At 38.8% G+C, this 22044-nt stretch overlaps 2 protein-coding genes across 2 annotated transcripts; one reads left to right on the plus strand and one right to left on the minus strand.

Annotated features, from left to right (window-relative positions):
* The first annotated feature begins 9486 nt into the window (after positions 1-9486).
* LOC120807459 (green-sensitive opsin-like) lies at positions 9487-11120 on the plus strand. The gene is made up of 5 exons (XM_040159520.1): positions 9487-9871; positions 9983-10151; positions 10368-10533; positions 10682-10921; positions 11022-11120. Exons 1-5 carry the CDS (start codon positions 9487-9489, stop codon positions 11118-11120), a joined length of 1059 nt encoding a protein of 352 aa, XP_040015454.1.
* A 4650-nt stretch (positions 11121-15770) lies between these two features.
* On the minus strand, positions 15771-20396 carry LOC120807460 (green-sensitive opsin-like). Its single transcript, XM_040159521.1, has 5 exons — positions 20033-20396; positions 19703-19871; positions 17801-17966; positions 17082-17321; positions 15771-15869 (listed from the first exon to the last, which is right to left on the minus strand). Exons 1-5 carry the CDS (start codon positions 20394-20396, stop codon positions 15771-15773), a joined length of 1038 nt encoding a protein of 345 aa, XP_040015455.1.
* Positions 20397-22044: the final 1648 nt, after the last annotated feature.

Raw genomic sequence — 22044 nt, forward strand, 5'->3', positions numbered from 1 at the left:
CTTCAGTTGTCTAGTTTGCTGGAGCTTCAGTTGATGGAGAGTGTCAAAAGTGTACGAGGTCACCCAGTAGTCACCAGTGGTGTAAGCCAACGGCAGACAGCATCTTATGCATTCTGGGTGTTGTTTTATACCTGCCTGAGGTTATCCTCAAATTGGCAAAATTAGATTACAGGAGGATTGCGAGGAAGTGCACAGCTCAAGTCCGATTGATAATTGACTTTAAGAAAGCACTGAAGGACAGTGACCTTAGGGTCACATGTTTCAACTGTATCCTTCTGAACCTACATTTGAAACAATAAAGATAAGCATTAAACTTATTTCTATGTTATGTGTTAAGAACAAAATGCTGCACTGGTAACATTAAGACAGTTACCGGTTTAATGTTTAGGCTGAATGATGTGTGTCTGTATCTATCTATCTATCTGTCTATCTATATCTATATCTATATCTATACATATAGATATATAGATATAGATATATATATATATATATATATATATATATATAGATATATATATATATATGCATGTTTATATATAGATAGATTTAGATGTATATATAGTTATCATTATATATATATATATATGTGTGTGTGTGTGTGTGTGTGTGTGTGTGTGTGTGTGTGCGTGTGTGTGTGTGTGTGTGTATTTTAAATTATTACAGAACAGTAGAGGCTTGGCTCAGCTGACACACACTTACACCCCACTAAGAAGCCTCTCACTGCCTCCTACCACAGATCACAGACTGTCTTTTTCTCAACAGGGATCACTCGGATTTTGTTTCCCCGACAATGAAAATGCATGTTCAGACTGACACTGGAGATCAGGACAATCTTCTGGAGTATCGTGAGAAATGCTTGGAAATCGGATAAGTCCCGTTTCTCGACATCTGAGCATTAAATGGAAGAAGACAGCTGGAGAAACTTGCCTGTGTGTTCATCTCCCGTGAGTCTCACTAGCAGAATTTATTTCAGTAGCTGTTGAGGTGACTATAAATGAACACTCAGCTGTATGTTAAACTAGTAGTTAAGTTGTAGTTAAGTCTCTGTGACGGCCACTTTTCTCAGTCAGAACTTCAGCGCTCCTCGTGGGGCTGATCCTGTGGCCATGGAGAAAGACTACATTAACATGAACATGAATATGAGACGCACAGGGATATATCTTTATGCACTTGATCATTGGGGAAGTGGCTCACACAAAACCTTTACCAAATGAGTTGTAAAGAATATAAATCTCACTGCGGCTTTGAATGTAAGCACAATGTCTCCAGAACTGAGGAAAATTCTGAGGATGAGACCCCCGTGCATGCACCAGTGTGACAGTTTGAAGGTAAATATTTCAGTCATCACGATTACAAAGACAATGTGGTTTCTAGGCCACAATGTAGTTTGTTTCCTACACTGTATGGTAAACAGATGAAGTGCCTTATTATTGACTGAAAACAGCCTCTCGAAAGTACTTTTCTCTGCATGTGTCTTAATTACTGCGTACTCTCCTTGCAGCAGTGTTGTCGCAGTAAAAACATCAGTCTGTCATTTTTAAGACTGGAGGATGCTCCCCTTTGTGCAGAGCAGATGTCAGCGTGCCTCACTGTGGCAGTAGTTAAGTCTCTGTGACGGTCTCTTTCTCTCAGTCAGAACTGCAGCACTCCTCGAGGTGCTGATCCTGTGGCCACGGAGCTACCCTGGGTACTCTCTGTCTGTCTCCTCTGCCCACATCAGGGAGAAGATTGCAGCCAGTGGCAAGTTCTAACCAATAACTTACCATACCCTAACAGACACACACCCCCGCTAGAGTTTCTTTGTTGCTGACTCTCGAGTTGTCATAGAACAGCTATATTCAGTGCCCTAGATTGACAAACATTGTGTTAAAGTACTGTACACATACACACATAAATATACGTAAATATACATACACATCCAACATTTTAAGCAAGATTAGTGTATTGTTTTTGTTTTGTACAATATTAGAGTGGAAAAAAAGGGAAGGAGAACCATACAAAAGTTTGGTCACCCCAAGAGATTTGAGCTCTCAGGTAACTTTTAACAAGGTCTCAGAACTTAATTAGCTTGTCAGGGCTTTGGCTTGTTCACAGTCATTGCTAGGAAAGGCCAGGTGATGCAAATTTCAAAGCTTTATAAATACTCTGACTCCTCAAACCGTGTCCCAACAATCAGCAGCCATGGGCTCCTCCAAGGAGCTGACAATTAAAATAACTGATGCCCACAAAGCAGGAGAAGACGAGAAGACGATGGCGCAGTGTCTTCAGTGACAAAAATTCAGAGCAGGGGTGCCCGACCTTTTTCATGCCACCGTGCGCATGTACGTGTGTAAGTGTATTTCGGCGCGCAGTCGAGGACGCCACATCCACACACTGCACCTCACAGTTTGATGGGTGTCCAGACTGCGCCGGTGGGTGCGCGTCGTAAGTGGAGCTTATGTCATATTTGGTATGCGGCTGCATTCATAACAAAGCATTTCCCATAGGCCTACGGGTCAGGGTTTTTCTAATCCACCCGACCCGCTACGAGAGGCAACCGCTCGGCCTCTCTCTCTCTCTCTCTCTCTCTCACACACACACACACACACACACACACACACACACTTGTGGACAGGAACCGCAGGTGCAACACTCACAGGGCCCTCGATTCATCTTCTATTTATTACGACTCCCGCGAATTCCACCCTCCCGCGCGGAATAAGTACGCCCTTGTAATCCTGGGCGCCACGGTTCAAACATCAGCCCGGCTTCACGGAGGCGGGGGTGGGGGTGGGGGGCAACCAAGTCGCTCTCAAGTGCCTCGGAGAGAGGACCGGCAGCGGCTGCTCCCGCAAAGAAACACTCACAGCCGCCAGCAGGTTGCCAGCAGGTTGCCAGCAGGTCGGCCTGCTGTCTGGCGGCTCGTCTGGTACAGACCCGTCAGACACCGGCCACATCAAGCCTCCGCACGGCCATTAAAACCAAGCGTCACAGTATGACACGCTCCGCAGTAGTCTAAGGGACTAGATTATCGGCGGCCAGGGCGAGAGGGGACCCGCACCCTCCGCCCGGACCCCGGGCGTCTTAGGTCGGCGCCGGCGAGCTGCTTGACTGGATCGTTTGACACCGCGTCAGCTCTCCCAGCTTCAGAGGAACCGGGCCACGTCCACGGCGCTCGCCGGGCGTTTCCTCGACAGTCTCGTCTGCTAATACTCGCTGCACAGCGTGGCTAAACACAAGGCTTGATCCATATGCCCGGCAATCAGGAGTAAATACATGAAGTCTTAACAGCAGAGCGTATTTACACTTAATATCAAACTAAAAGCACTGATTATGCCCCCCTTCCCTTTAGAGAATTACAGTCTTATATACAGTGATGGAAAGCACATTTAGTTAAAGATTGTACTTATGTTCAGGTTTGAAGTACTTGTAATTTACTTGAATAGGGCTACGTCCATTTTCTGCTACCGTAGAGGTCTAGTCCTCATTCTGAGGCAAATATTCTACTTTTTACTCAGTTATTTAACTGTAGTATCTAGTGTCTTTTCAGATAGGCTACAGAAATACAAAGTATAATAACCAAATAAATTGTGATTTATTATTGCAGGTTACAATAAGAGAAGACTTTTTTGAGCCCTGGGAAATCCACAAGCTACCCAGAAGTATATCAAGTAATTAAAATTAGTTTAAACTTCACACATTAATGTATCAAAAGTATTACACAATAATACAATATACATTATTCTGAAATGTGCCATTCTGCATAATAAGTATCAAAAACTTTAGGCGTATGTTGATGCCCATACTTTTGTACTTTTACTTGTAACAGAGTATTTCTAAACTGTGGTAATGTGACTTTTATTTAAGTAAAAGATCAAAATACTTCTTTCACCACTGCTTAAATGTATAGTATTACTGCATCACTAATGCATGTGTGAACATCATTTTAAACTAGCTATTGTAATACTGTTGGATAAAACAGTGCATTACATTGAAAAACTGACCATTTTTATCTCAGAGATTTAACCTGCAAAGTAACCAAAGTTGTTAGATAGATGTAGTGAAGTAAAAAGTATAAAATTGCTAAAAATAGAAATACTCAAGTAAAGTACAGGTACTTGAAATACGCGTATATACATAATTTTGTCTGTTCAAACATGTATCTGCTGCCTGGCGCATATCACTTTTAATACATTTTTTCAGGCTAAGGAGTCAACTGCAGACAATCCTGCCATTATATTGGATTTAAATTATTGTACAGTGGTATTAAGTAAAGAATACTGTGATATTAGTGATTGAATTTTCCAGATGAAATCCCTCCACAAACATCTATGAATCACACACACTCTCGGTTAATCCCCTGGTTTTACGGATACTTAATGTGAGGGCTAAGACAGAAGCTTTGGTCTGACAATCCCTGCAAAGGTAATCTGTCTGTGAGAGTCAAGACAGGGTCCACAAGCCTATTGGCTTCAGTCTATTGTAAAGTGTCACACGACACCTCTGTGGCTTAAAAAACAGGAGTTATTCATTAATTAGGTGCAAAATTAAGAAATAGAAAATACACACATGAATCCAGTAATGACATCTCCAATTTCCATGTTACTAATGTCCAGTCATTTGCTGGTCAAAATGTTTTACACATCCCTTTTCTCAAATTAAAACAGTTCAAATCAGTCCATAAACACAATAATACTGAATAATAAAGAGGGATGTCCAGAGCTGAGGAAATGTCTTTATTGTTAGGACACAGTGGAGACAGACTTCTGTTTTACTGGTATACACTGAGGTTTCATCTTCCACCAGTTCACTAATCCCAGTGGTACTGAGCACACATGTGGAAAGGAAATGTGAGCATCACATTGTTGTAAAGCTGTAAAAATAGCATATTTTCAAAAAAACCCAAAGTGTTATTTTCTCCCAAATAAATTACAGGTAGCCTAATGTACAGTATATTTACATAACATATTCCCTTATAAATGAAAAATTTGCATTTTGTGTGTTTATCGTAATAGAAATTTAGGATTATTTTACTCCTGATCATTATAAACATGAAACATATTCAATTCAAACATTGACAGCATCTTTAAATATTAAAAGCAAGTTAGTAGTTGTTGATTAGTATTAGTTTGTGTATTGGCAGGCTCCAATACTAAATTTATTTAAGAAGCAACTTGTTTGTTCACCAGCACAGGGATAACAGGATTATACTAAGCTGAGCTCGTTGCAAAGAAGCGGGAGTTGCAGGATCAAACCTCTAGAGGTTGAGTATGCATTCCAGCCAACCAGAAAGAGAGTGACCTTCAAACCCATATACAGTATGTGTCAGTTCACTCTCAGCATCCTGACTATTGTCACTCTTGCTGCTGTGCTGCAGTCTGAAGTGATTTAGAAGATGTTCAAGGTTTATGATGATGTTCAAGGCACTGTGGATGTCCTGAGTCTCGAGTTGTCATAGAATAGCTATATTCAGTGCCCTAGATTGACAAACATTGTGTTAAAGTACTATACACATACACACATAAATATACGTAAATATACATACACATCCAACATTTTAAGCAAGATTAGTGTATTGTTTTTGTTTTGTACAATCTTAGAGTGAAAAAAGGGGAAGGAGAACCACACAAAAGTTTGGTCACCCCAAGAGAATTGAGCTCTCAGGTAACTTTTAACAAGGTCTCAGAACTTAATTAGCTTGTCAGGGCTATGGCTTGTTCACAGTCATTGCTAGGAAAGGCCAGGTGATGCAAATTTCAAAGCTTTATAAATACTCTGACTCCTCAAACCTTGTCCCAACAATCAGCAGCCATGGGCTCCTCCAAGGAGCTGACAATTAAAATAACTGATGCCCACAATGCAGGAGAAGGCGAGAAGAAGATAGCAAAGTGTTTTCAGAAAGTTCGTAATGTAATTAAGAAATGAAAGTTAACAGGAACGGTGGAGGTCAAGTTGAGGTCTGGAAGAAGAGGAAAACTTTCCGAGAAAAATGTGGGTAGGTTTGCTAGAAAGGCAACTCAAAACCGCCATTCAACTGCAAAAGACGCAAAAGATATTCATGTCTTCAGTTTACACCTGCTTTTGTTTTATGTTCGTATATTTGATATAGTTAAAGATATCTGACATTTAATTCAAAGATTGATTACTGAAGCTGATATAGGTAGATATCCTCTTTAAGGACGTTATATATATGGAAACAGGCTTTCCATATATGGCCACATAAATAAATGAACCTTTAAATGAACTTAAACCTGACTATTTGTACTATATTACACAAAAAGTGGTGAGGAAACATAAGCATAAGTCATGATCCAGGAGAGGACAGTGTCAGCTCCTGCATGATCTGCAGTGAACCAGAGGCTTGTCATGATTTGCAGAAAACGATGAACTGTATATCGCAACAGCGAACACTAACAGTGGTCTTCATATCAGATAGAGGGGAAAAGGAGAAATCAAGACATAGCTGAGGTCTGTTTAGAAAAATCAGGCTATTACAGATTTCCCCAAGATCCTTAGGTGCTCTGTTTTCATTGTTTCCAAACATAGACACAAAGGTGAGAAGTCTAATTGATTATCTGAATGAGTTCTTCATGTCATTTGGCTCTACTGTTTGATAAAGCACTGAGAAAGGGTGTTTTGAAAAGTACTACAATGCCTAAATAAAGTTTAATATTATTATTATTACAACTAGTAGTAGTTGTTGAAGTTGAAGTAGTACTTGTATATTTCATATATTTTCAGTTTATATTAAGCCATGTACATACAGTGGGTTCAGCAAAGAGACCTAACAGCAGCATCTATGCATAGCAATAGTCTTACATTTTTTGCAGTATAGATAAGAAGTTTTATTTCAACTTGAAATGACTAATGTGATAAAACCCATCCTGCCCTTTCCTAAGATATTTATGTGCTCATATTTTAACAGTCACTGTTTGCTTTGAAGCTGACATTTGAGCATTACCTGCTCAGCCTCTGCACTGCAACTACTCTGACCTCTCGACTAGAGTCAAGAGTCTAATGTCATGAACAGAGGCAGCATGTCTCTCATAAGTAATCAGCCATACACATTATACATTAAAGGCCTTTTAGTGGACACACTGAGATTATTTCAAAGCAATGAGAAACTGTAAGTATACAGAGGATATTTTCTGATATCTTCATTTGCACTTTACCTTCAATATGGCCATGACTTCCACAATAGCACAGACAGTTTAGTAGGTGTGATGGTGATGGCGAATTCAAAGCAGCTCATCAATCAGTCCAACCACAGCTGAGTTGACCAGGATAAAGTCGAGAGGTTGCTGGATCTCATTAGTCCAGGAACAATGGCAGATCACTGATGGAGTTCCAGGTCAAAACCAGGGGAAAAAAAGTAGAAATTTACCAAGATCTATCAAATAAAACTCCCAGTCCTGAGAATGTAGATGTTGCTCGATAGTATGAACATCTTCAGTAACTGGACAGACACTATGAGCTTGTTTGTGGATGTACGGAATCACCCATTATTTACAGGGTCTTATTTTATAAACAGTGACAGCCTCAAATTAGCAGAATTAGATTTCAGGTAGGGTGAGGTAAGTAGAAATTTGTTAATGATCTTAACACCGGATCTAAGTCCGCTGCTTAATTTGTTAGGTGACAAGGCAGGTCATGAGGGTGCCACCTGAGACACTCTCCGTGTGATAAGGCTATAATCTGCAGTTCTGTTCTTTTTCTGGTTTCCGTTAAGGTCGGACAATCAAAGTCATCATTTTACTTATCCAACATTTCAGTTCAGTTAATTTTGAATCACATATTTTCTTCATGTACCATTGACAAGTCCAGATACAGATAAAGAAAACTGAATGGAAAATTTTTAAAAAAAAAGTGAATGGATTACTTCTACTGCATGTAGTCATGTTAACATATATGTAAGTTACAAATACTTGTTACGGAGGATGCTTAACATATAGAAAACAAGCAAAACACTACACTAGTGAGCAATAATTACATAAATTAGCAAAAACCTACATTTCACAAGCAGACCACTACATTTAACAAAACAAAACTACATTTAATAAGCAAAAGCCCATATTTAACAAGCAAAAAAAACTCCATTAAACAATTAAAAACCTACATTTAACAAAAAAAAAACAAAATCAAACAATCAAAACCCTACATTTAACAAAAAAAACTACATTAAACAAGCAAAAACTTATATTAAACAAACAAAAACTTAAAGCCTACATCCAACTGGATATCAACAGGGGATCACGGGCAGGTTTTACTTGTAGCAGATTAAAAATTGTTTATCATCCATAAAACTGACATTCTTTATGGTGGCTATGTTGATTTACATAGTCACGACAGTGACAATGAAGAGTCACTGTTCGATAGTTAAGAGGTGGATTTTATTACATCTACAGTCCACTACCATTAATGTGGCTAAATCTGCCGGTTGGTTCAGCCATTATCCATCCTCAGCAATTCCGTTGACTTCCAGTGACTTTTAAGAATGGGCTCTCTTCAAGAAAACAGAAGGCTTTTTTTGATACTGGATGTTTTTGGCCACTGATAGTGTTGCTTTGCTATACTTAAGATAAAAAAAAAAAAAAAAAAGGTAAGTCTTTAGAAGACATTTTCTGTCCAGCCAGTGACAGTAAGCGTTTGCAACATCACAACAAGGCCACTGCAGGTGAGGCTCTGAGGTTAATCCAATCAGGATAAGAACACCTACAGTACATTCATACAGAGACAGATGCTGATGGTTAAAATGCTGGATGGCTGGTCTGTCCTGAAAGTTTAAACATTAAAATATTCAACAAAGTGTACACAGGTAAGCCTTAACGTTAAAGCCGGTTATTGGTTTTCAAGGAAATCAATCAAAGAAAGAAAGTAAGAAAAGCAACTAGCTCTGCTACCTGTATTATTGAAATTAGAAACTGTCTACTAGAGAGTGAGGATTTTCTTTTTGTCTCATCACATGTATAGGTCACATGAGAACACACTTGTGAATGGGTTCCTGCCTCTATAGCATTAGCATGAAGTGTAGCATTCTGAAAAGCATTATCTACTGTATCTATTACTTTTTTTCTCTTTGGTCCATGTTCAAAACAAACAGATCAGTACATTCATCAGTGTTATCAAAATAGAGGGTTATAATACACTGATAATAAACTTCTATAAGACTCAGGACTCCAGGTTTAATTTGCTTGTTTAGAAGAAGTTCACACTGAGTAATGTGCTAAAAGCTGACTGAACCTAATGAAGATTAGGATAATTTCTCCGGACCTGGAAAGTGGAGCAAATTACTTTGGGCCCTGGCCTCTCTATCCGGGCGTTAAGATTGATTACTGGCCTCTTTTACCTTATGTTCTACCTCACAATCCTGTAATCCCATTTTAGCAATTTGAAGATAGGGTTAGTGGTGAGGTATAAAAATCACACTGTGTAACTCTCTCGTGACCATCAACACTATTGGGTTCTTTAGGTGAAGAAGCTCAGAGCTCAAACAACAGACAACTGAAGATGGCTTGGGACGGAGGAATCGAACCAAATGGCACGGAGGGCAGGAACTTCTACATTCCTATGTCCAACAGGACTGGGATTGTTAGAAGTCCTTTTGAATACCCACAATATTACATGGTAGACCCGATCATGTACAAACTTCTAGCTTTCTACATGTTTTTCCTGATCTGTACTGGAACTCCCATCAACGGCTTGACATTGATGGTCACAGCTCAGAACAAGAAGCTCCGGCAACCTCTCAACTACATCCTCGTCAACCTGGCTGTGGCTGGACTCATCATGTGCTCCTTTGGATTTACCATCACCATCACCTCAGCTTTTAATGGCTACTTTATTCTTGGAGCCACTGCCTGTGCTGTTGAGGGATTCATGGCCACACTGGGAGGTAAGAAAGAAGAAGCACAGGACTTTCCAGAAATTATAGAGGAAGTTATTTTTCCTGTTTCATTGGCAAGTGTACAATATACATTAATTACTTCTACCCTTCTCTCTATAGGGGAAGTTGCTCTCTGGTCTCTGGTTGTCCTGGCTATTGAGAGATACATTGTTGTGTGCAAACCCATGGGAAGCTTCAAATTCACTGGAACTCATGCAGCGGCTGGAGTCGCTTTCACCTGGATCATGGCCTTCTCATGCGCTGGACCCCCACTGTTTGGCTGGTCAAGGTTAATTCACATTTTTATCTGTAATCTTACTTACAGTACAGTGACTGTATAACATGATAGTGAAGATTTGAAAACTGAGAACCACTCAAAAAAACATCTATATTAAGAAAATGACAGTGTAAAAGCATAGTTATGAGGTGTGTTGATACTGTAGATGCAGAGCTTATGGTGAGTCTTAATTATCTGCAATAATGGCTCGTCTTCAATCACGCACAGGTACCTTCCTGAGGGCATGCAGTGCTCCTGCGGACCTGACTACTACACTCTGGCCCCGGGCTTCAACAACGAATCATACGTCATCTACATGTTTGTCGTCCACTTCTTCGTTCCTGTCTTCCTCATTTTCTTCACTTATGGAAGCCTTGTGCTGACAGTCAAAGCCGTAAGTGAAATTTAAATTCATGAGATGTTTAGCTTATAGCTAAATCTTGAAGAAATACAGTTAAAGTATAATTGCTTTTCATTTAAAGCTTGGCAAAATTGTCAGTTTTTTTAATTCTGATAACGTTTCGTGGTCTCAAACACTTCAGGCTGCAGCCCAGCAGCAGGAGTCAGAGTCCACCCAGAAAGCTGAAAGAGAAGTGACACGTATGTGCATCCTGATGGTCTTTGGCTTCCTGGTAGCCTGGACACCATATGCCACTTTCACTGGTTGGATTTTCCTGAACAAGGGAGCTGCCTTCACTGCCCTGACTGCATCCATCCCCGCCTTCTTTGCAAAGAGCTCAGCTCTGTATAATCCTGTTATCTATGTGCTGATGAACAAACAGGTTGGTTGATATATAAATGATCTTAATTTTTCTGTGTTTAAACCCACCATGATGAACATTACATGCTTGTTATTTTAACGTCTTTTTTGCTCTTTTCCAGTTCCGTAACTGTATGCTGAGCGCTATTGGAATGGGTGGCATGGTGGAGGATGAAACCTCAGTATCAACCAGCAAGACAGAAGTATCCTCTGTCTCTTAAACATAGAGACATTTTCATTGACCTGGACACTTTCCTTTCTACTGTCTCTTTAATCTGTAATAATCTTCAATGTTGACTGAGTGAAGTTCAGGGACGTCTAAACTATTTGACCACTGATGAATGGCTCCAGGAACAAACTCATGAACTGCATTTTTTCACCTTTTATTTGAAAGATGTTGGAACTCAATGTGAATTCAAAATCAATGCAAAGAATTGTAAAATTAGTGAACATATGTATATGGATGCTCATTTAAATTTCCCCTGCCATCCGAGGCACAGATAGCCCTGAGATGTCTGAGCTATTTGGCACCATTGAATCTACATAACACCCTTGAAAAACATGTTTTAAATGCTACAGCTCTTTTTTTCTTACATCAGTGGGAACACATTTTGTACTTTATTTTCAAAATGAGCAACTATATACAATGTCAAATTCTATTTTTTGTCACTTGCTGAGTTGGTCATCATGAATTGTAAACGTTGTATATATATATTTAAAAAAAATAGCCAAGATAAATAAATGCATGCATGAAAATGGGTTGACATACTGACTTGATTTCAAACATAAGGCCATAAAAACTGGCATCCACTACTATGAAGTTGCAACCTCAAAAGGTTTTTATATATGTGAACCTGCAACTTTACATGCAGTACATTGAACCATTTTATTTAAAGAGATTTAATGACCCTCAGAGAAGCTTGTCTCTCACGTTTTTCACCGCTGAATTGGCTGACCAAATGTTCCTCATCTCTGTCTCACGCTGTAGTATCACATGCTTCTGCATTGGGCCTGTAGAGGGCATCAGCGCCCAAAGGAGCACTTTAGGATTATGTCATAGTAGTTACCTGATCATGATGGTGCTGAGACGTAAAGGAGTGTGGTAAAGCCAAATCGTGCTAATCTAATTAACAAGGACAAGAGCAGGGTTAACAGCAGCAGAGTGTTACAGGTCTTATTGGCCTTACATCCGCTAACAGTGTTTCATGTTGAATGAAGAAGCTTGAAGAAGCCTCATTTTAAAAACAAATGAAAGATCAAATGATCTTACATGGTGATGGTGGGAATTGACTGGTGAAACAATTTGTATGTCGGTATTTATATAAAATATAGACAGGTTGAGGATAGGAGCTTGCAAGAAGAATATAATAAAGACGAGAGAATGTGAAAGCCATGGAGGTCACAGCACTTCTTTGCTGTTTTGTCTCTGGAGGAAAGTTGAAAAGAGTGTTAGAGGTTGTTCGTTTCGCACCTGGATTTAATTCTTGTTCCTCGATGTCATTCCCACAGTGAGCCCTCTACAATATCTGACATTTCCTATAAGTGAGAGAAAGTCACAACTGAAGCAGCAGATTTTCTTATACAAGTCCTTATAAAGGTATTTTATTTTCAGAATCACAACATAAGATTGATTTTTGAGAAAACCCTGCCACTAAGCATGTGGACCTAAATTAAAAATTTTCAAATCTATGTTTATGAAATTTCAAATTATAACCTCCAATACTTTTGGAACTTATAAGAAGAAGCAAAAACACTTGCCAGTACATATACTGTACCAAAAACTAAATCTATAAGGGAAGCAAACAAGAGTCAATGGACATAGATCATTTGATTGAAACATATATATATTTACCACATGTAAAAACACTTGGATACAAGTAATAGTCCTGCAGGACATGAGTATGATCAACATAACATAGAATAACCTCCTTCAGACGATTATTATACATAACCTATTATCGGATTATTATTTCTATTGACACGTTAAAAGCATATTTAAAGTTTATGGAGCACTTTAATCCGTAACAATGCATCATGTGTTATAGGACTGTCATATATTTGTATGACAAAGGTGGCTAGTAGTAGCTAAGTAACTAGGGCTGTCAAATACATGCATTGGACTAAAAAGTACATTATTTCTACATTAAAATGTATAAAGCTACTTCAAAATTGTAGGCTGCCTAAGTGCAGTAGCCTAGCTAGTTGAGCAAATGAACTTACTTTCAAGCACTGCCCACAAGAGCGTTTCTCTCATCTAGCGATCCCATCAGCAGCATGACACGCCACGCACAAGCACATTTGTCAAGATCGATCTTGTAACCTGAGATTACTGAAACACACAAAGCCTGCGCACTCCACAGCAACTCGTTTCCGCCAACATACACAGACTCCCCGAGTGGTCCTGACCGTCGGCTAGGGGGACGCGCAGACGGACCAGAAGCGGCACCGGAGCAACAGGTTCACTGTGACTAGAACCGGGTCGCTAGGCAACTGTCCAGTGCCGCGCTCGAGGACACAGGCGAACGTTTTAAAAATAAAAAAAAAACGGTTTTGTCTTCTTCCGTCGCAGAAACAAACAAACAAAAAAAGAAAACAAGGGACCAAAGCAGAATAAATGTCTAGCAGGATACAGATAGATACATACAGTTAAAGAAACATAACACTCTAATACAATAGAATAGCCTAATATAACATATCCAAGTGTCTACATAGGATACAGACTGCAGACTGTTGTTGTATATTGTGTTCAGTTTACAGGGTTGTGGAATACATTTTGGATGGATTATAACTTCCTCTATGGAGGTGGTTTTATGAGCAGGTTCTTGATGGGAGAGAATCTGCACGGTATGTAGTCTACAGTCTGCTTGGACCTCCTTCCGTATGTTTTACATCAGGGGCCTATTATGACTATGCTGTAAATCACCTGTTGGCAGCGTGTAAAAGGGTTACAACGTAGCGCATAGGGACGCGTGGGGAGAGGCCGGTCTCCTGGTTTAGTGCGGTATGCAGCGCTCTGTAGCGCCCACCAGAGGGGAGAAGTTGAAAATGTCCAGGGCGTTGAGGATCCTCGCTTTTGCCTGCCTGTATGAGCCGTACGGTGGGTGGGGGGGGCAGCACACTGAAAAGACTCAGTGGCTGCTGTGTAGAACTGGGTCAGCAGCTCCCGCATGTGGCACAAGTCCCTCAGCCGACATCAAAAGTACACCCTCCGCTGGACCTTTTGATATATGTGACCTGAATGTACTGTATGTAAGGAAGTTGTTTTGCGTATTCTTTACCTTTCCAAAATAGTAGTCGTTCAGAGAAATTTTAGACTGTTGGTTTAGCTGAGGTGGCTTTTTATAGTGTATGTTGTGACTCTCCTCAGGTAGAGAAAAGACTAAAAGAACTTATTCTTAGTACTTATGCTATTTCATTGACCTTTCTATTATTAGCCTATTATTAGGTTCAGTGACAGGTAACTAAGTTAGAGGTAATCTACTTGTGAAGTTTGTACTTATTTTTTTACTCACACCTTTTCACTGCTCTCGTGAACCATTTGAATGTTTAGCTCTTACATGTATATACATCTTTGCCCCTGCATTTCTTCTTACTGATCCCGTAGGTCTCCTGATGCCTAGCCTACTAGTAGGGGACACAAGCCACAGAACTACTTACTACGTTACCACTGACACAGGGTTGAAGGCATACAAGTCTGGAGCGTATCGAATATTTTATATACCCAGAAGTCTTATTTATTGAAAGCAATAAATAACTGACTACTGGGTCAGGGTGGCTGATATGACAATATATACTGTGAGGCAATATAAATTAGCCATATTGTTTATACTGTGGCAGCTATCCGTTCAACATCTTATGGTCAATTATAGGTCAGTTTTTCTGTAATTGATTTTTTTTTGCATGAATATGATGAAGTACTTTAAGTTGTCAGGTATTTAATTTGTTGTATTAGCCAAAAATAAACATTTCCATCTAATTATTTAATGCATTAAGAATTTGTCAATTTATTTTCCAGAAAATCTACTGTATCATAATGAATATGAATATTGATAGAGGATTTACTCCATATCACTCACCCCTACTACTACAGCATGTTACCCTCTTACGCTCTGACAAATTTACGTTTCTGCCTGACTGTCATCTCATTGTAGTCTGTGTCTGTCTGTGTTCTCTATCCATCATTATAAAGTGCTTCTGCTTATTGTACCACTACTTATTGTTGTTGTGTACTTTTTAGGTTATCTAATTAATAGAAAATCTTGGCGGGATAAGCAGGATCAACAAAAGAAAAAGGTCACATCAAAAATATAATGCAATACTTGCATTTCTCTAAATGTTTCAACAGTTTCCAAGTAAAACCAAGTATACATCGAAATGTTACAAAACAACACCAACAACAGGAAGTCTTTTCATGCATGCAATTTAATAACTTCATTCTACACTTTTTTGTTTATAAAATATATACAGAATATTATGACAGAGGCCAACAAATATGCTAACCTCTCCATGTCATAAATATACAAAGGTGATTCTTACCCACTCATCCATCCAGACATATCACAAGCATTTGTTACCATCAACATTTTGGTACAAGAAAACACTTCAGGCTGTGTTTCAGACCTTTTTTTGCTTGATTTTTTGTTTCAGCTGTCGGACGATGTTGGTGTCCTGTTTTTATCAAAGACACACACAAAAGTGAAGAATCAGCAAGTTTAAACGCTGCCATTGGCATGTATTCGGAGATTAATGTCAATTTGTTGCAGAAAAGGTCATTTGTTCGTATCCATTTGCTTATTTCAATTTCAAGACAGCCATTCAGAATCAGGAAGCCATCAGGAAGCTGGATGTCCGGTGAACTGTAGTTATTATTCTTAAGAGACAGAGGACACTTCTGTCTTGCTGGTTGATACTGAGGTCTCATCTTCAACCATACCGCCCATTCCAACTGTGGAGAGCATGCAGTTACGGAACTGAAAAGGAGAAAACATATAATGGTAAGATGCCAAACAATCTGATACATATGTAGCAAGAAGCACCCTTCATTTGGAGATCATGCTGTGATAAAAACCACCGACCAAATGTCACTGTAGAACCGACATATTAAGCGGGACTTAAGAGTTTTAGAATTTGTCTCTAAATCTCAGTAAGTCAGCGAATCAATGAGTATATAAGCACTAAACTGAAAAGTTTGCCTGTTCTGGTGGTTTCAGAAAAAAGCAAGAATATCTTATAAACAGTTTACAAAACATTTAAGAAGTGGTTTACAAAAGATCATAATGTAGTTACAAGAAGCTATAAGGATACTTAATTAATGTTATCTGTTTATACAACAACCACCACTTATGGGTGCCCACAGGAGGAACTCAAGTCCCGGACAAATAATAAATTAATAAACACTTATATCTGCTTACAACTTCATCATAGTGCAGCATAAATAATTTATAAAATGTTTATATAGCGCTCAGAAATAGCAAATGAGGGACTTAAAGTGTTGGCCTGTCGGGTACCTCTTTCTGATGAGCAACAGTAGTAAGCTATTGGTAACAGCAACTTTTGGGTTGCCAGGTTGTGGCTCGTGTTCATGCTTCTCTTGCAGGACACTTGATTTGTCTTTTTAGCTCTTTAGTACATCAGGAAGATCCTCCAATCAATCGATCAATCTCTAATTTTCTGAAAAGTGCTGAGCATCTAGACAAAAAAATTAGCTTATTAACAACTTCATAACATTTACAACTGCAGACTTGGAACACTTAATTCATTACTATCAACATTAATAATTACTGATGACTTACTGAGTTTTTCCACTGGCTTATTAAAAAGTCAGAAACTCTTGATTCTCTAACAACTGCAGGCTTGATTTTTTTTACCATTTATTAAATATTTGTTACCATGCATAACTGCAGATCTGGTAGCTTTTTTTTACTTTTTACTGATGACTATTAATTAATGGAATTTTAATGGCTCATAAACCAGAAGGATTTTTCACAACCTGGCTAACCAAACGTTGTTCTCATTAGTGGCTAAAAATTGAATGTAGAAATAGTACACAGTTTATTAACTATTAGCTTCAATTTAAATAGTCTTTATCAAGAGTGACTTATAAAGAGTTCCCTTTGGTCCTTCTTTCCTGAGGAGAATTAGTTTCTGCTGTAACAGTTGCTACAGCGTAGTGATAAACTGACCTGCTTGTTCATCAACACATAGATCACAGGGTTGAACAGTGCTGAGCTCTTTGAGAAGAAGGCAGGGATAGCCATGGCTGTAGCTGAGAAGGCAGCTCCCTTGTTGAAGAAGATCCATGCAGCAAAGCTGGCATAAGGGGTCCAGGCCGTGAGGAAGCCCAACACCATCAGGATACACATACGCGTCACTTCCCTCTCAGCTTTCTGGGTGGACTCTGACTCCTGCTGCTGGGCTGCAGCCTTAAATATGTTGAACAGAAGAGCAGGAGGGAGGTTAGTTAGACGTACATACAACAGCTCTTAGCTCGACATGGAGGGTAATTGCCAAACAACGACCGTGTCCAGCTTCTCAAATGTTCCTGCTTTTCTCTGTTTTATAATATTGCAAGTTTAATATTATAGGGTTTCGGAATGTTGGTTGTACAAAAGAGCAAATTGAAGACTCCACCTTGGAACCTCTGAGAGGCATTTTTCACTATTTTCCGACATCTTCAGGTGAAATGATTAAACCATGAGACACTAATTTTGGTGCCCAGAAAAATGCAGACCCGTTGCTTAGGCCAAGCAATTGAACAATCAATAATAAGTCATCTTTTGAAAACTTGGCACATAATATTTTTAGGCATTAAAGACAAGGTACAGGTGAGTTTATCTGCGGGATGGCAGTCACCCCAGACAGACTATTAAAGTACTGTTAATAATAGTGCAGTAAGACTTACAGCTTTGACTGTCAGCACAAGGCTTCCATAAGTGAAAAAAATGGTGCCAACTGGAAAGCAGAAGTGGCAGACGAACATGTACATGACGTACGATTCGTTGTTGAAGCCCGGGGCCAGAGTGTAGTAGTCAGGTCCACAAGAGCACTGCAGACCCTCAGGAATGTACCTGTGTGAGAACAGAGAGGGACAGCAGGGAAAATCATTCAGTACCGAACAGTGAATGAGCTTTGGGAAGCATGCTTTAGTAAAGTTAATAACCAAAATGTTCACTCTTACTCATGTACATTTTGGAAGCGAGAAAACTTTTCAGCCACACTTTTTCTCGCTTTTACTCCATTTTCAGATCCCTTTTCATTCGGTACAATTTCTGATTGTTCCATTCTTAGATATGTGTTGGAACGATAGCTACACCCTGCCCGTTTCACCAGCTGTAGATTAATGAACGAAGCAACAGCAGGAGATTTGGATGAGGCACTACATAGTGTATGGTCTCATATACCTTCAGCACAAGCAGCTCTTTGTGTCAGACTGTACTTGGCTGCAGCTGAAATCTTGTTTGACAGCATATCATCAGAGGACTACTTTAGTTTTGTTTATCATCTGTTCAGGTTGAGCTTACATCTACAATATCATGATATACATCAAAATGTTCAGCTACTACTGCTTTCTGTCCAAGTGCAAATATCCAATTGATACTGCTAACAATGTGCAATGCTGGAACGCAAGTACATTTACTCAAGTGCTGTACTTAAGTACGATTTAGATGTACTTGTGCTTTACTTGAATCATTCCATTTGATGCTACACTACACTTCTACTCCACTACGTTGCAGAGGGAAATATTGTACTTTTTTACTCCACTACATTATAATTTAAAAGCTACTATCACCAGTTACTCTGCAGGTTACATGAAAACATATGATGAGTTAATAGAATACGCTGCATTTTCGGAGATTCAACTACTAAACAGTATATAAAGAAGTCAGATAAATAGCTCCACCAGCTGCAACATTAAAATACCGCTTAAAGATTAATATATCAGTAATAATATATCATCTAATTATGATGTATTACAATATAACACTGACCATTTTATTCTTGATGCGTCAAGTAAAGTTTTCTTGTAATATATTGTATCTTTACTCAAGTAGCATTTTGAATGCAGGACTTTAACTTGCAAGTGACTATTTTTAAACTGCAGTATTACTTTCACTTAAAGGAAAGGTCGGAATACTTGTTGTAACTCTAATGCAGTTGTCATTAGCACTGAAGGAGGTGAAAAACAAGTTTTCTTCTAAGGTGCCACCTTCTTTCACAAAATAGGTACAAATTGCTTTTTTTCCCATAATGAGTTCTGGGCTTTGGTCTGTTTCCATGAATGATATCTGTCTAATCTATTAGGGTCAGCTTCCCTTCAGAAACCAGAGAATGATGTCACCAATGATAAATACATTTTTTCAGTCTATGTCTAATATAGTTCTCCCTAAACTACTATTTTGTTGAAAGTCACTTGTCGTATGTCATAACTTCCAGATTTTTGAGATTGACATTTTTCTAACAATAAGTTCTGATTCTGAAAAGATGTTGTGATTTTTCTTTTTCTTCTTTTGTAAAATCAGACTGACTCAGATATTGACGAAATGAAAGGATAGGTTCACATTTTTTTAAAGACTATCTTTAAATAGCACTTACCTCTTTGTACATTGCAGCCGGTTTTGGTTGCCATAGTTGTTTATCCATGCTGAACAGTTACCGTGACCAAAGCCTATTTCATTGTACATGTGGGCATGTGAGGACTGTTTTAAGACAGACGTCAAAAAATGTGAACCAATCCTTTAATTTGTAGTTTTTCTGAATGTTTCTGTTCTAGTGTGTAAGGGCCGATGTTTGATTTTTGAATTACCTGGACCAACCAGCTAGAGGAGGGGCGGCACAAGCCAGGGCCATGATCCAGGTGAAAACGACTCCAGCCCCTGCGTGAGTTCCAGTGAATTTGAAGCTTCCCATGGGTTTGCAGACAACAATGTATCTCTCAACAGCCAGGACAACCAGAGACCAGAGAGCAACTTGACCTGTATGACGAAGAAAAGAAAACATCTGTTTATAACCGTAGTTTCATGAAACCCTTTCAGTAGATATTTTAAGTACTTTAAGTAAAATATGAAGTACTTTTTCTATGACAAAAGCAGCAATATGCAGAAATATGTAGAAAAGTCCCTACTGTATATCTTACCTCCCAGAGTAGCCATGAATCCCTCAATGGCACAACCCATTGGTCCAAAAATGAAATAGCCTTTCAGAGCAGTTATGAAGGTGATGGTGAATCCAAAAGCGCACATGATGAGTCCGGCCACAGCCAGGTTGACCAGGATGAAGTTGAGAGGTTGCCGGAGCTTCTTGTTCTGAGCTGTGACCAACAGAGTCAAAGCATTGATGGGGAAGCCAGTGCAGATCAGGAAGAACATGTAGACAGCAAGCAATTTGAATTGCCATGGATCCCCCAGGTAGTACTGTGGATATTCGAAAGGACTCCGCACAAGCCCCGTCCTGTTGTTCATGGGGATGTAAAAGTTCTTGCCCTCCGTGCCGTTCTCCATCTTGTCTCAATCAAAGGACTGTGTAGTTTGTCCAATGCAGTGCCAAAACTCTCTGCGGGTGACATCAGGTCTAGGTGTTAGCTTTATACTGTTCAAAAAGTGGATTACAGGGGGATTGAGAGTAAATCTTTTGTGTAAGCCTCCGTAATTCATCTTATCACCGGATAAGCATCAACTAGTTGAAGAGTGTATTTATGAAAGTTTCAGCAGCACAGCTCAGTCTCTCTTTTTTATTTCTTTTTATAAGGTCAGTCAGTGCAGTTGTGCTAATTTTAAAGTGATAGATTGTAATTTTGAATCATCATATGTACTACACAACTGCTGACCTCTTACACATTAGTGTGTAAGAGGTTACACATTACTTATCATTAGTGTTGTTGTTAGTGTTACTGAGAAGATTAATCCTTTTTTTGCCCTTTTTACTTATTTGTTTTATGATTGTTTCTAAATGCAAGAAATTTTACACAATCTTTAGGGCTGACACGGCAAATATAAAACAATATTATCCTTAAAATGCAAGAGATGTCTTTACTTCTAATACCATTCAAAAACAATAAATGTATATGTATATAACGGCTCCAAACATGCAGTGAGCACTGCTGTTGAAATTAGACATTTTTCCAGGCATTTTTAAAAAACTTTTTTTTTAAACTTTTTTTGTGTGTTCAGTGTTTATAATTGTAATCATTTCAGCTGGATGAATGATTTTCTGATTATATAAAATGTGCCATTTGTCTTCAAAGACAACATTACAGTAAATCATAATCATTATAATTTCTTTTTATCTTTTGTGTCATAAAAAATGTTTAAATGGTGGATTGAAGTGCATACTTTATATACCGTTAATACCAGTTACATGGATTACTGTCATGACTGCATAGTGCTTTGCAAGAGAAGCAGACGAAGTACCTCCCACTTCCTTTCACCTCCCTCTGTTCCAAAATTAATCACCACCACAGCTGAAGTCTGCAGACAACAATGTGCAGTTTAAAAGACTGAATGATATTTCTAAGTGTAAATATTGTCATTTACATGTATGTATCTATGTCATATGTATTCTGCCTTGATGCTGCATACATTTTTGTTTGCTATTATTTAATTCATGCATTAATTTATTTATTAAAAATCCAGCTGATTAGTGTTATTCAGACTAACACAGGCTGGGGGATGTTCAAATCTGCATTTGGTGGACGGTAACGGTTACCTAGTGACTTTCAGAGTATCTGTTGATACACACACTGTAGATTTACTTTAGACTCACCTGACTTGAGTGTCAGTGGCGTGTTTGGTCTGTCTGTAAGAGGACACCTTTTCCATGGCCACCGTCCTTCCTTAATGTTAACCATGAACTTTGAGTTGCGGTAGTTTAGGTGTTTTTTGACAGACAACCAATTTTCTTACTTAGAAAACACAGAGTAAGCTGACACAAATGTAGGAAGATCTCACAATCCTTGAATGTTAAAGTTGAAACAAAATTACAGTGAATAGGGCTTTTCTTTATTTTATTTTTTTACTGTTTATAAGTTTACTTTACTATAATGTCTGCTCTTTTGTTTGTTTTTTTTATTTCATAAAGCATTTTGAGCTTCATTTTGTGTAAGAAAGGCGCTGTAGAAATAAGGTTTAACTAAAGGAACCATTTACTGCT

Source organism: Xiphias gladius, chromosome 21 (genome assembly GCF_016859285.1).
Source record: "Xiphias gladius isolate SHS-SW01 ecotype Sanya breed wild chromosome 21, ASM1685928v1, whole genome shotgun sequence".
Classification (NCBI taxonomy): domain Eukaryota; kingdom Metazoa; phylum Chordata; class Actinopteri; order Istiophoriformes; family Xiphiidae; genus Xiphias; species Xiphias gladius.

Coding starts and splice junctions, on each gene's coding strand:
- LOC120807459 (XM_040159520.1), top strand. CDS start 9,487: ATGGCTTGGGACGGAGGAATCGAACCAAATGGCACGGAGGGCAGGAAC. Junction 9,872..9,982: donor ATTCATGGCCACACTGGGAG/GTAAGAAAGAAG, acceptor TTCTCTCTATAG/GGGAAGTTGCTCTCTGGTCT. Junction 10,152..10,367: donor CCACTGTTTGGCTGGTCAAG/GTTAATTCACAT, acceptor AATCACGCACAG/GTACCTTCCTGAGGGCATGC.
- LOC120807460 (XM_040159521.1), bottom strand. CDS start 20,396: ATGGAGAACGGCACGGAGGGCAAGAACTTTTACATCCCCATGAACAAC. Junction 19,872..20,032: donor ATTCATGGCTACTCTGGGAG/GTAAGATATACA, acceptor TTCGTCATACAG/GTCAAGTTGCTCTCTGGTCT. Junction 17,322..17,800: donor TTGTGCTGACAGTCAAAGCT/GTAAGTCTTACT, acceptor AACATATTTAAG/GCTGCAGCCCAGCAGCAGGA.